This window comes from Bacillus rossius, chromosome 7, assembly GCF_032445375.1.
Source record: "Bacillus rossius redtenbacheri isolate Brsri chromosome 7, Brsri_v3, whole genome shotgun sequence".
Classification (NCBI taxonomy): domain Eukaryota; kingdom Metazoa; phylum Arthropoda; class Insecta; order Phasmatodea; family Bacillidae; genus Bacillus; species Bacillus rossius.
This window is the reverse complement of record NC_086335.1, coordinates 60,639,382-60,654,726: the sequence shown is the minus strand read 5'-3', so window position 1 is coordinate 60,654,726 and position 15,345 is coordinate 60,639,382. Positions and strand designations below refer to the sequence as shown.

The following is a 15,345-nucleotide window of genomic DNA, read 5'->3' as shown; positions in this document are numbered from 1 at the left end:
AACTGTAATCAAATATTTATAATCAATTATATGAATCACCATAATTTTTAATTCAATTGTAACATAACCTATTATTACTGCACTCGCCGACAGATGCTACTTTTTTAATAATAAAAGAATAAATACTTTAAATTATACTAGTAATCAGATTTTTAAAATGCAAGAATAATTAACCTTTATTGCCGAAATTGTTGTTGTAATAAGCAATGAAAACCACATTAACTTTTCGTGTAAATATAATTATGAACAAGTTTTCATATAAATAAACTGTAATCAAATATCTAACATAACTTATTATTACTGCACTCGCCGACAGATGCTACTTTTTTTAATAATAAAAAACAAATACTTGAAATTATACGAGTAATCAGATTTTTAAAATGCAAGTATATTTAACCTTTATTGCCGAAATTGTTGTTGTAATAAGCAATGAAAACCACATTAACTTTTCACTTCACTTTATAAACGGTCGACGAAACAGTTCACGTGTAGATGTAAGTTGTGTGCTGCCGCTTAGCTAAGGGATCCATTAGGTCACTATTCGTATACAGCTTTAGGCTAGAATAATTTCAAAAATTGAAGTACTGTGGACCCTCTCAGTTACAAGTGCCTAATATACGTATACTTTGTACACTGTTGCCATAAATCATACGAATTTTAACTTTTACTTTTTTGGCAAAGATGTTTTGCTTATTTAAATTTAAGATCAATTCTGGTGTGCAATTTTTCTGGTTTTTTCAAACTCAGTGAATAAAATGTTTTGTTTGTGTATAGTATTTAACTACCTACTTAGTCTCAATGTATCAATAACGTGTATTTAAATTGTTCATTTTCATTTCTACAATGTCATGCGTGCCATTGTAGAAAGGTCCTTAAAAACGTAAAAAGGTTGTTTTAATTACAATAATACATAGTTTTCTGCCAATATTTATGGTTTATTTTTATTATAACTGTAACCCCTGATCTTGTTTTTTTTTTCTCGGTTCTATTAATTTTTTTCTCAATGAAATTAATTCTTTGTAACCATGAAGTTCAATCTCATTTTTTGCCGTTTGTTACGTTTCCGTTTCAGTGTGAAACGGGCCTAACGAGTAAAAATCGTTGTCAAAGTATCGGAATTCTCGCGAGGTGTGATTGGCGCGTGTTCTGACGATCTACATCTGACATGAAAAGGTGGTTCGGTCAGGTCAGTGGCAGTTAAAATACTCTAAAATCGAACGAAAAGTTTGCACGTGCGAGCAGCGAACTTCGGTTTGTTCGAAACTGTTTAGGTGTCCGACTACATTGCAGTGAAACTGAAGGCTTGTTTAAGATTGTGAATATTACAGCTACAATATTAGCCCTATGACCTTGAAACATAACTCTATGTGCGAGTGCAGTGGTTTGTGTTTTATGACTAAGGTTTCCCGGTTATAACCTCCACAGGGGGACCGAGGTTCGCGAGTAAAAAATTAGATGAAAAAAATAGTTGGGGGGGGGGGGGGGGGAGGCGAGCCTCTTAAACAAACTGCGGCATGGTAAACCCGTAAATTAAGGTGGGGTTTACCACCTATACTTAGCGTTCGCGCGAGCGTACACAGTAGGAAATTATTAATCGCCAAGATATGTTTCCTGAAAATTACATTCAAGTCCCCTACGTTTGTTCAAGGAAAAATTAAATTCACAAGAAATTCGAAATGTCTATATAATAGGTTGTGTAGGTTGATAACATTAGATGTTTGGGATACACGTACTTTTCTTGTTATGTATTTCTTTTTATCCTGTATTCTCATTTAAAAATTAATTCATGCAGATCAAAGTGTAGTCAAAAATCGTACTTAAATCGGACAGTAGTGCGATAATAATGACGTCACCCTCGGTAAATTCCACTTTAGAAAAAAACACGTGACGAGAAAAATAGTAGGCGTATGTACATAAAAATCGCATACACCAAAGAACGAATCAGTATAGGTATTCTATTATCTTATCAATTTCAAGATAAAGTAGATTTCTGTCTAAATAAATCGAACATCGCAAAAGAAACTCTTTTTTTTTACGTTTCCCTAGTAAACTATCTTGATTCAGAGGTTGAGCCACGTAGAGGTTTGTATTGTACCGACGTATCCGACGTCTGGTTCTGCACTGCACGAGGCATCTTCAGGAATGAGGGATAACTTTCTAGCTCTCAGTTGATTTGAGAAAACAATTTGAGAACAGCTTCAGACCGTAAATTGAGTTAATTACACGCTTTATATTAGCTTCATCTGTATGTTTGTAACCGACTCCTTTCGGTGAGATTTTGACCCACTTTAAACGGCCAGATTTCATTCAAACTTTGTAGATTTATCGAGGACCAAAGAAAATACACTAATTTGATAATATTATTCCATTATTCAATTTGCAAAATAAAATTTTTGTCAATTTATATAATTTCACAATATTTAGTAGGCTTTGTTTATATCGCGCCAAAGACAAACTGAAAGAAAAGAGTTCACACATTGTAAAGAAAACCATTTCGCTCATGTGCGAACTTTTTTCTTTCAGTTTGTCTTTGGCGCGATATAAACAATCCTACTAAATATTGTGACATTTAATTAAATGAAAAGTGAGAGTGGGTTATGATTATTGTGAACGATATAGTTTCTTGAAGAGAAAAAAAGCGTGGGGTGCATGGTGTCAATAGTTATAAATATTTTATTGACATATATAAGTAGAAGGATTATCATTTCGATAATATCTTAAAAACCACCCCACGCTTTTTTTAAATAAAATACATGTTTTCTTATATACACTATTATTAATTTATATTTATTTAAAAAATTTACACTATTCTTTAATCAAATATTAAAATTTATTTTCTAATTTTTAGTTTGGTTTTCTATATAAAGCGTGTTTTTTAGTTTTTTAACTATTATTTATTTTCTTCTAGTTCTGAGACGAATCAGTGGAAAAAAAATAAGTAATCAGGCGTCGAAGGGATATAATGCAAAAACAATATATTTTAGTTATGATTAAATGAGTAAAATCCGGTCAATGAAATAACAAGTGGGGCCTAACCTATACAGGCGCATGTCCCACGTTGTAACGACTTCCAATTTCATATCAACATTTATTTTGATTCTTTGGTCATCCAGAAGTATATATTATTCTAATTCTCCCTGGATTTGGTATGATTTCACGTATCATTTCACATGAAAGAGGTAAAAAAAAAAAGAAGTTTTTGGTTTAGGAATAATTTTTGCAATAGCTGCTATTGGATTATTAGGAATTGTAGTTTGGACTCACCATATATTCACAGTAGGTATAGATGCAGACACTCAAGCATATTCCACCTCAGCAACTATAATTATTGCTGTACCAACATGAATTAAGGTATTGCAATACGTCTGGTAGGGAGCAGGCGTAAGAAGGGAGTTTTTTTTTTCGCGAATAACCTTTAATTTGAAAAAAAAAATAATTACCAAATTATAAACTTTTATCTTATCTGATTACCACACAAAGCTTCATCACGCCGCAGACATATTTCCCCCCATTTGATGACACTAGCTAGTGATAGCTGTAGAGCCCGTAGTCGTCATTCAGCCTTGTAGTGCGATTTTACGAGCTGCGTTCCAAAATTAATGAAATTCTCGAAACAAAAAATATGCATGTTTACTGAAAAAAAATACGATTCAATGTTATATCCTTTAAAGAATGACCCTCCATGGGAAGATATACAGAGGTTTCAGGAATTTTTCCACTCTTCATAACAATAGGCGAAGTCATTTTCTGTAAGTCTGCGGAGAACGCTCGTCACAACTTTTTGAATTGTCTGATTGTCCCAAAACTTGTTCCCTTGTGACACAACTTCAGCTCGGAATCGGGGAGCCAGATATGGACTGTGGGGTTTGGCCGGGCGCGCGGGCGGTCCATCATCATCATCAACATTTTCTCTTCCGTCCTTGAAGTCCCTGCGAATTTGACAGAGCACTTTTTCCGTGCGCAGTTTTGATCAGTTCCACCGTTTCCGGTCCGGATTTATTGAAGTGAAACTTCTATTGCGACTTCCAACAAGGTTGCGTTAAACGTTTAACGCTACCATGGAGAGGGTATGAAAGCACTGTTGCGTTAAACGTTCAACGCTCCTGGGGAGGTGGAATAGAAAGAGACAGAGCGAGAGTGAATCCGTGGCACTCGAACGCATGCGCGTAGTATAGTACCTGATACAGGCCAGCGCGAGCGTTAGCAACGAGTAGCGTCCAATATTCCAAGCACATGCGCGTGGTATTCTTGCTATGCAGCGAAGTAAACAGTGTGAGCGTCGTGAAATTAGCTGAAATACGTACTTGTTGTTCTATTTTATGGTTCTATTTTAATTTATTATATTCATTATTTCATTTACTTGTTTTTTTTTTTCGTTTCATTTGATACAATATGATTTCACTAAAAATCAATTTCTACCCCTTCCTATTTCCATTTCCACATTACGAAGTTTCACTTCTTCCGCGCGGAGGGACTCCACGCACTACTTTTTTTGAGTTTCCCGCTATATTTGACTGCATAACGCTGTTCGAAGGAACGATGCATCCTAACCTGTGACGACTAGAAAATAGAGCACACACGCGTAGTTGAAACTCACTCGATTGTTGGTCACAATGTTTACGACCATATCTCTGAAAGACTACAAACTCACGGTTGTTGTTTTTTTTTTTTTTTGTACCCGTGTACAATCGCCGACTACACTGCCATCTACCATTCTACAAAGGAAGTAATGTGATCGAAGGTGCGTGATGATAGAAATGTATTGAAAAAAATCGATTGTCAGCCGGGTTTTTTTTTTAACTCGAACGGAAGCACTAGATAAATTCGATACAATTTCAGAACGCGGAAAGGGTTTATTTTAATTTTTTTGTCTTACAATAGTTCTTCTTTACATTATAGACTATATTATATCTGCTAATTTTATTTTATTCAGTCATTATGGAAGCGATCAGGTGGTAACATATTATGTTTAAAAAAACACATTTAACAAAAAAATATTAAATAATAATTTATGTTTTACCACTATTTATTATTGATTCCCCATTAACACTTCAATAAATAAGTACTTAATTATAAGTATTAACGCTCTCTAGCGCTATCTGTCGTGTCGATTTGAATCACTACTTGGGTACGTATCGTGCTATTCGAGTTGCAGCTGTCGGGTGGCCGGAATCTCTGCCTGAGGACCCAAACAACCCTCCACGCCATCGACGGGACCCGCCACAGCGCTTAGTGGACGGTACTGAAATCTCTCGCATTGTTTTTGGAACGCACCTCTTTTATTATTACCTGCATCACCTGATACCCGGGGTTGGTTTTACTCGCCCTGTCTTTTTGCTCCCTAGGAGTTGTAAGCAAATGAACCTACGTCGTGTCGAAAAAGAGTTGGTAACTATCATATAGGCGAAGAGAACGACTTTTATTTTTTTATACTTGGCACAAAAGCAGACGTCTTGAAACTGTTTTTGCAGTACCTAATCTAATATCGTGCCACAAATGATGAGAGCTTAATCAAATTATATGTTTTGCTTTTTTTTACGTAAGATCGTCAATACTAATACACGCCACATAACCTGTAGTAAATAAACGCATGTTAACAAAAAATACTTTATTCGAGATATCGTGAGATATAAATGTACGATATTTTTTTGTCTCGTTTCAACTGTGTGCTGAATTTTTTTTTGGGTTCAATTCATCATTTGTGTTTTGTTTTTTTTTTTTTTTTTTTTCGTTTTTTTTCGTTCTCTTAGTCCAATTTTCATTGTTTTTCTTTGTTTGTTGACCATATTCCTGTTATAGAATATTATGTGGTGTATATATCCTGTTGAAAACAGTAATTTTTTGCTTAATTTGTGTTTTTTGTCTTTTTGTTTTTTGTAGTTTTCTTCTACAGACATACATGTGTTTAGTAATGGCGTATGTCCAAAAGCTTACATCAAGTCATAAATATACGATCATCAATACACTGGACATTGCGAACAACGCAGAAGTAGATGATCGGGCCGAAACAACACTCGCAAATCCTCCTCGAGAGGAAGAGAATCAAGGGCGTGACCTGAGTGACCTAGGGAGCACCTTGCACCTCGAGAAGAACGGCCGTCCCGCCCAAACTGCTCCCGGCGAGTAAAACGCGCGCAAGGGCGCCCCGAGAGGGTTGAAAGGTCGACGAGAGACTCGGAGTAGAACGAACCCCCCCCCCCCCCCCCCCCCCCACCTCGTGTGAAAGAACCCAGTGCAGCCTGTGTTACACAACTTGTCTCGAGTTGGTCAGTTCTCGAGAGCATTTGCGTGAGGGGGGAGTACCGCCGTTTCCCAACTGTCAACTTGCGTAGCATCACATCACATGTTTGTTTCCAAGCGCTCGTAATCACACAAAGCTGTTTACAAACACTGCGTTCTTTGAATTATTCCCTCAATTTAAAAAAAAAAACTGATTAGTATCTTCGACATACGCAATTGCTGGTTAGCGATAGTTTCCATAGGAAAACTTCTAAAATGGACAGAATAGATTAACGCAGTAGGTGCATAAACACATGGGAAACAAGCCAACATCATTTGATGTCAAATGTCGCATCCTGGGGCAACAGATAGCTAAAACAATTGCAGCGCAAACGAACAAAATAGGCGCACAGCAAACGAGGCAGTTGCGACAGGAACAGTCGATGCAGAAAACAACTTCGGACCAACGCAGTGAAGCACGGACGATCCCAGCATGGAACCGACCACGTGATCAGGACAAACAACGATGACGGCACGGATGAACACAGTAGGTTTTTCTATGACGAAACAGTTGTGACGTTTCGGGAAACGGCATCCGCTCGCGTCATCAGGCACAGACTGATTGACAACCAGCAGTGGTTGGCGTACGTTCAAGACATTATGTTCGATCAGTTTACAGACGCTGTTGACAGGATAGCAGTGGCAGAATGGCACGAACAAAATAGCACGGAAAAAAAAAATTCTATGCTTTTACAAAAGATTCATTTGGAAATCAGTTGCCAATAAAAAGTTTTTAATACAAAAAGAAATATATTGTAAATTTTTACATCGCATGGCTATTAAGAACTTTTTTTTCGAGATAATAAAATTTATATTTTTATTAAAGTTTTATTTAAAAAATCTTTTTTAGCTATAGAAAAATAATAGCTTATTCAATAATTCGATTTTAATTTGTTTTATTATGCTTATAAATATACGCAGTTACTGCTGAAAGTCTATTCGGGGAACGATTTACAAATAACTTCAACTATCGGAGGTAGGCCCTATTGGGACAACACAAAGCATAAATGCCCGGGTAAGAATCCGAACCCAGCATTACTGCGAACACTACTGTGTAGTGATGCAGTTTTTGACGTGACAACGTCTAATAAATCGATGAACGCCAGCTGCACGCACGAAAAAATGTCCCGTTACGCTGTGTCCCGTTACGCTCGTTGTACGCTTGCACCGCACTGACAGAATTGAAATCTTTAAACTTTGTTTATAAATGTGTAATATGAAATAATTTCTACGTCAAATGTACGTAAGAAAATGAATCTGATTACTAGTATAATTTCAAGTATTTATTCTTTTGTTATTAAAAAAGAAGCATCTGTCGGCGAGTGCAGTAATAATAGGTTATGTTAGATATTTTATTACAGTTTATTTATATGAAAACTTTTTCATAATTATATTTAAACTTTATAGCTAAACGCCAATTTTTAAAATTAATTACAAGTCATCTACGCGTGAACTGTTTCGTCGACTGTTTATAAAGTGAAGTGAAAAGTTAATGTGGTTTTCATTGCTTATTACAACAACAATTTCGGTAATAAAGGTTAATTATTCTTGCATTTTAAAAATCTGATTACTAGTATAATATCAAGTGTTTGTTCTTTCATTATTAAAATAAAAATTATTCAATTTTATTCATAAAAGTATGCAATCATTTCATCAATGTTTTGTTATGACGTTGTCACGTTAGACTATCGTCCGTAAACCGACTTTACAGACAACCAATTTTTTTTTTCATGTAAATTTACAGATTTACCAACATGTAATTTACCAATAGTAATTAATATTTCAGTTCCGTTTACAAAAAAAAATTACAGTGCGGAGCCGGATCTTCAGGAACATTTCACGACCGCGTCTGTTGCTTCCACAACGCACGGGAACGTAACAAATTGCAACCACTGAGACTGATTTTTCAAGGTTACGAGATATTCATTGAATTTTAAAATATACATATTGTTGTTCTTCGAGATTCTGGCAGGGGCAGAATTTACATATATAATAATAAAAAAAAGGGGGTTGTCTGTAAAGTCGGTTTACAGACGATAATTTTACGTGATAACGTCATAAGAAAACATCGATGAAGAATTGCATACTTTTTTTTTTTTAATTTTCAAATATTATTTACAGTTTTTGCAAATTTAATTTAAATAATTTCTTTAGATATAATCACGAATAATAGTTATTGTTAGTTATAGAAATAAACAGAAATCAAATCAATGTCAATAAATTGTTAATTTGGAATGACGAAATTGGACAAATAAATCAATTTTTTTTAAATTGCTGCTTTTAAAAAGCCCGCCTTAACCTGTTTGATATTTTATAAGATTTTCTCGCACGGTGGTTGGCCGTTTCTTGCAAGCTTGCACGTGACAATGAGTCATGCTTTTTCGTGCGTGCAACCGGTGTTCATCGATTTATAAGATATCACGTCAAAAAAATAAACCACAAAGTGATAGTGGAACATTAGCTATTCTTGTACTTACTCGATACAATTTTTAACGTATTTAGAACATAAACAAACATGGCTACCACCGCAGACAAATACTCGGCTTCTATTGGTCGCGCGGAGCACCGTTAACGTAAGAGCTCAGCACTGCCGAACTAGTCCGTACGGGTCCGTCTCCGTTTACGTGTCATTGTAGAACGGGCCTAATTCGGAATGCGGCGCGATTTTATCGAAAGTCCGGTTGAATACAACGGGTGTTGGAAGATGGGCTCATTTGCGATAAATCTCCTGTATGACCGAACAAAAATTTTATGCGTGCTGTTTGCAGACTTATGGAACAGAACACACTATGATTTAAAAGCTTATTTGGACATAAGCCTTAGCGGGTTTACACTGTATATAATAGAACAAAACGGAGAAGAACGGACAATGAAAAAATTCAATATACAAACACACAGAAAAACAAGCCAAAATCAGCGATGTCAAATGCTTGTTTTCTGTGTGTTTGTGTATTGAAATTTTTTCTTTGTCTTTGGTTTTCTCTATGACATACAGAGTAAACGATCAATGGCGTATGTCCAAATTAATGTTTTCAAAGAACGAATGAGCCACAATATGGTTTTCATTTTGACTCCGATAAACGGTCGGTAGGCTAAACGGATGTGGTCATTTTGCGGTTCGCCCTGAAATGTTAAGAGACCTACCTGTTTGTTTTATGTTTCTGTCCTTGTTACAAAGAAAATACTTTTCTCTGCTCTACAAAAGATTCCTTTGGAAATTAGTTACCAAGAAATTGTTTTTAATACTACAAGAAAGATATTGTAACTATGTACAACACGTGGCTATGGTTATTTTGCATATATGAAAATACGTTTTTGAGATAATACTGAGTATTTCTTACAAATATTAGCGCATATTTTTATATTTTAATTGATATTTCTTAAAGCATAATTTTTGAACCATGTAAAAGATAATCGAATATTCAATCATTTAACTTAATTTTTGTGTTGACATGTTTATTAATGTGTGCGATAAAAAACCGGAGAGTTATTCAGGGAACAGTGTACAGATAACTTAAACTATTGGAGGTACTAGGACAACACCAAGCATAAAGGCCCGGGTGATAATCCGAACCCAGTATAACTGCGAACACTATTGTGTAGTGATGCAGTTGTTGTCATTTAAATGTACAAATTTACAAATATCTGTAATTTAACATGAATATGTCTCTTCCATTAAAACAAAAAATTACAGTGAATCAAGCATTTTCCGTAGCATCAATCCAGGTTTACAATCCACGCAGCAAAAGCAAGAATGCGAGAAACTCAAGACGCGAAAATGTTAAAAACATTTTCAAATACGCGTATAAAGTACGCAGGACACAAAAACGTAACATAAGCATCGGTCAACTACCAACTTCTTGCATTTCGGCTTGCGATTCCGCCTTCTATATTAATTTAAAGTCAAGTGTTCAGAAAACTTAAAAAAAAAAAAAAAAAAATACAGAAGTAATATGTATAGAAGGCTCCGATTTTATTTTTATCACGTACATCGTTTTCAGTTATTAACTATCGCGCAGTGAATCCAAACAACGATTTTTATTCAACATATTAAAAAAAAAATTAAATTTTCTTGGCAAAAATTATTTATGAAAAAAAAGTGAGCGATTATTCATTTATTCGCCAGAGATGTGTAACATGTAACCTCGGTAAAGAGCAAATTCAAGTGTTCTCACGTTGCAAATAAACCTATATGAAACTCGGGACACCAAATTTAACAAAAAAAATTCTTTGAAATAGCGTATATACATATATAATTATTATTGCATAGACCTATATGAGTACATGGATTCATATATGTGTGCGTATCTATGTAAATGTTTATATACACATTTCTTTGCGTGTTGCGTCCTCGCGCCTTTACGAAGTTCCTACAGCAAGCCGCTGTAACTGCGCATCTGAGGGAGTTTCTACAGCCAGCCTCTGGAACTGCGCATCTGAGGGAGTTTTTACAGCCAGCCGCTGTAACTGCGCATCTGAGGGAGTTTCTACATAGCCGCTGTAACTGCGCATCTGAGGGAGTTTCTACAGCCAGCTGCTGTAACTGCGCATCTAAAGGAAGTTTCTACATAGCCGCTGTAACTGCGCATCTGAGGGAGTTCCTACAGCAAGCCGCTGTAACTGCGCATCTGAGGGAGTTTATACAGCCAGCTGCTGTAACTGCGCATCTGAGGGCGTTTCTACAGCCAGCCGCTGGAACTGCGCATCTGAGGGAGTTTCTACAGCCAGCCGCTGGAACTGCGCATCTGAGGGAGTTTCTACAGCCAGCCGCTGGAACTGCGCATCTGAGGGAGTTTCTACAGCCAGCCGCTGGAACTGCGCATCTGAGGGAGTTTCTACAGCCAGCCGCTGGAACTGCGCATCTGAGGGCGTTTCTACAGCCAGCCGCTGGAACTGCGCATCTGAGGGAGTTTCTACAGCCAGCCGCTGGAACTGCGCATCTGAGGGAGTTTCTACAGCCAGCCGCTGTAACTGCGCATCTGAGGGAGTTTCTACAGCCAGCCGCTGGAACTGCGCATCTGAGGGAGTTTCTACAGCCAGCCGCTGGAACTGCGCATCTGAGGGAGTTTCTACAGCCAGCCGCTGTAACTGCGCATCTGAGGGAGTTTCTACAGCCAGCCGCTGTAACTGCGCATCTGAGGGAGTTTCTACAGCCAGCCTCTGGAACTGCGCATCTGAGGGAGTTTCTACAGCCAGCCGCTGTAACTGCGCATCTGAGGGAGTTTCTACAGCCAGCCGCTGTAACTGCGCATCTGAGGGAGTTTCTACAGCCAGCTGCTGTAACTGCGCATCTGAGGGAGTTTCTACATAGCCGCTGTAACTGCGCATCTGAGGGAGTTCCTACAGCAAGCCGCTGTAACTGCGCATCTGAGGGAGTTTATACAGCCAGCTGCTGTAACTGCGCATCTGAGGGCGTTTCTACAGCCAGCCGCTGGAACTGCGCATCTGAGGAAGTTTCTACAGCCAGCCGCTGGAACTGCGCATCTGAGGGAGTTTCTACAGCCAGCCGCTGGAACTGCGCATCTGAGGGAGTTTCTACAGCCAACCACTGTAACTGCGCATCTGAGGGAGTTTCTACAGCCAGCTGCTGTAACTGCGCATCTGAGGGAGTTTCTACAGCCAGCTGCTGTAACTGCGCATCTGAGGGAGTTTCTACAGCAAGCCGCTGTAACTGCGCATCTGAGGGAGTTCCTACAGCAAGCCGCTGTAACTGCGCATCTGAGGGAGTTTATACAGCCAGCTGCTGGAACTGCGCATCTGAGGGAGTTTCTACAGCCAGCCGCTGGAACTGCGCATCTGAGGGAGTTTCTACAGCCAGCCGCTGGAACTGCGCATCTGAGGGAGTTTCTACAGCCAGCCGCTGGAACTGCGCATCTGAGGGAGTTTCTACAGCCAGCCGCTTGAACTGCGCATCTGAGGGCGTTTCTACAGCCAGCCGCTGGAACTGCGCATCTGAGGGAGTTTCTACAGCCAGCCGCTGGAACTGCGCATCTGAGGGAGTTTCTACAGCCAGCCGCTGGAACTGCGCATCTGAGGGAGTTTCTACAGCCAGCCGCTGGAACTGCGCATCTGTGGGGAGTTTCTACAGCCAGCCGCTGTAACTGCGCATCTGGGGGGAGTTTCTACAGCCAGCTGCTGTAACTGCGCATCTGAGGGAGTTTCTACAGCCAGCCGCTGTAACTGCGCATCTGAGGGAGTTTCTACAGCCAGCCGCTGTAACTGCGCATCTGAGGGACTTTCTACAGCCAGCCGCTGTAACTGCGCATCTGAAGGAGTTTCTACAGCCAGCCGCTGTAACTGCGCATCTGTGGGAGTTTCTACAGCCAGCCGCTGTAACTGCGCATCTGAGGGACTTTCTACAGCCAGCCGCTGTAACTGCGCATCTGAAGGACTTTCTACAGCCAGCCGCTGTAACTGCGCATCTGAAGGAGTTGCTACAGCCAGCCGCTGTAACTGCGCATCTGAGGGAGTTGCTACAGCCAGCCGCTGTAACTGCGCATCTGAGGGAGTTTCCACAGCCAGCCGCTGTAACTGCGCATCTGAGGGAGTTTCCACAGCCAGCCGCTGTAACTGCGCATCTGAGGGAGTTTCCACAGCCAGCCGCTGTAACTGCGCATCTGAGGGAGTTTCTACAGCCAGCCGCTGTAACTGCGCATCTGAGGGAGTTTCTACAGCCAGCCGCTGTAACTGCGCATCTGAGGGAGTTTCTACAGCCAGCCGCTGTAACTGCGCATCTGAGGGAGTTTCTACAGCCAGCCGCTGTAACTGCGCATCTGAGGGAGTTTCTACAGCCAGCCGCTGTAACTGCGCATCTGAGGGAGTTTCTACAGCCAGCCGCTGTAACTGCGCATCTGAGGGAGTTTCTACAGCCAGCCGCTGTAACTGCGCATCTGAGGGAGTTTCTACAGCCAGCCGCTGTAACTGCGCATCTGAGGGAGTTTCTACAGCCAGCCGCTGTAACTGCGCATCTGAGGGAGTTTCTACAGCCAGCCGCTGTAACTGCGCATCTGGGGGAGTTTCGCCACACTCACAGTTTGCGCAGCAAACAGGAAGCAATGAGCTATCGAGCGGTGACGCCGACTATCCGCGCGTCAAGAACACGGGAAAGAACCCGGCAACTAGCGGCAGTTAACCACTGATAACAGCTTCCTCTGCCGCGACGCGCCGTCTCATTGAGCAAGCAACCGCATCAGCACCAACGCCCTTGTTAAACGGGGAGGCGCGCAATTTGTTGTGTAACATCTTAGCTCTCGGTATGCGCCATTTTTGGAGGGAGTAACGGGAAGTCAAGGAATGGAAATGAGTAACAACCACGGTGCTGCCATCTGTCGCGCGAACCAAAGCTCACAAAACCAAATAGTAATCTTATAGTACGGTATTAACTGTTTAATTAATTTTAGCAATAAATAAATTTCCTGGTCGAAAATCAGGAGCCAAGCCGGAGTTAGGTAATTTTTTTTTTCAATCTTTTTTCGCGTTTTTACTACATAGTTTAATACTTCCCTCTTCATTCAGAATGATTCGATAATCGACGTAGCTGCCGCGGGTGCGGAAACGTGTGATTCGCGTCAAGAAATGTAGTTGAAAACACAATTTGCTAGACATTATTTTAAAAAATTACACTTTAAATTTTGTATTAAGTTTATTTGCAGCATGAGAACACGTGAATTGTTAGATGTTACACATAGCTGGCGAGTACCTACTGAAAGACTCGCTCATATTTTCTTTCACTTTTATCCGCTAAGGTCTGATTTATAAACCACGCAACAAGAAAGAGTACCTACCGGTTTACAAATTGCGCAAGACACAATAACGAAATGCAACTATCTATCGTTCAACTTCCAGCTTTCTTGCGTTTTCGACGGCCACATTAGTTCCGATAATTTTTAAAGACGCAGAAGTTATGTGCATATACAAGAATGATGCTCTTTTTTATTAAATACATAATTTTTACCCCCGTTAAACTTTCCTACAGTGAAAGAAAATAAAATTTTAAATCAAATTATTGGCTTTTTTTTTTTGTTTTGTTTTCATGATAAACATGAATTATCAAAAGAAGCCTGGGGTCAAATTATTATTATTATTATTTACAATTTTAAGTAATAGTTGTGTTGTCTTGAGTACTTTATAAATGACTGTTATTTTATTGCGTTGGTTGCATGTTGCGTCGTGTTCATTTCGTAGTTTATATACCCAGCCTAAGGCCGGTGTCACACTGCGTTTTTGCCGTTACGTCTAAAAGTCTGCAATGTTTTCTTGGCTGAATATTCTTTCTGCCGCCTTTCTTAGAGTGCCAAATGCAAGTATCAGGAGAGTAATTACTATACTTATCAAAATTGAACATAAAACGATTTCTCTAGAAGAAACCACAGAGAAGACACTGGCAACCTCTCCGGTTCAACTGAATAGTGTGCCACCGGCCAGGCATATTTCCATAAAAACAGTAGGAAGCTTAAGGGATTCTCACAGCTTACCTTTCCTCGAACTCAGTTTTTGCTCACACCAATACCATTTACTCTTGACTGCTTCACATTTTTGTTACCTACATTGCCTGCTGTTTGCTTTCAAATTCTTTCCTTTTGAAAATGATCTTGACCTTCCCCCTAAAGGCCTTTTCACAATACCGCGATGCGACGCGATCTGGCGACGCGATGTAGCGAAGGCAGCGACGTAAATATATGTCGCCAGCTAGTGCACTTCATAATAGCGCGACGCGATCGCCATGCAGCTGGCGAAAGAAACCGAACCAGCCTGCACTCTGCTGGGGATATTTTACAACATGGTTGTAAACAAAAGTTTTTGACGGTAATATTCAGATTGTGTTATTATATTTTTTGTACAATGACTGACTGGTAGAAGCATTTAATTATGGATAGTAATCGCGAAGCCCGTAATATTCACAGACGGAGAGTACTAGCTGTGTTGTTATTACTAAATAATAATAAACGATGGCACATTGGACATTGGACTTCCAAGCTATTTGCGATTTCTAGCCAAGCATTATTTTTCTCTGTCTGATTACAATATTTGTTACTAGAAACATCGTACAAACACGGCTTTTTCTGA

General features: G+C 39.5%; 1 protein-coding gene across 1 annotated transcript; it reads right to left on the bottom strand.

Annotated features, from left to right (window-relative positions):
• Positions 1-10,917: 10,917 nt before the first annotated feature.
• Positions 10,918-13,521, bottom strand: LOC134534574 (uncharacterized). Its single transcript, XM_063373056.1, has 4 exons — positions 13,476-13,521; positions 12,014-12,348; positions 11,702-11,911; positions 10,918-11,607 (listed from the first exon to the last, which is right to left on the bottom strand). The coding sequence occupies exons 1-4, from the start codon at positions 13,519-13,521 to the stop codon at positions 10,918-10,920; spliced, it is 1,281 nt and encodes a 426-aa protein (XP_063229126.1).
• Positions 13,522-15,345: the final 1,824 nt, after the last annotated feature.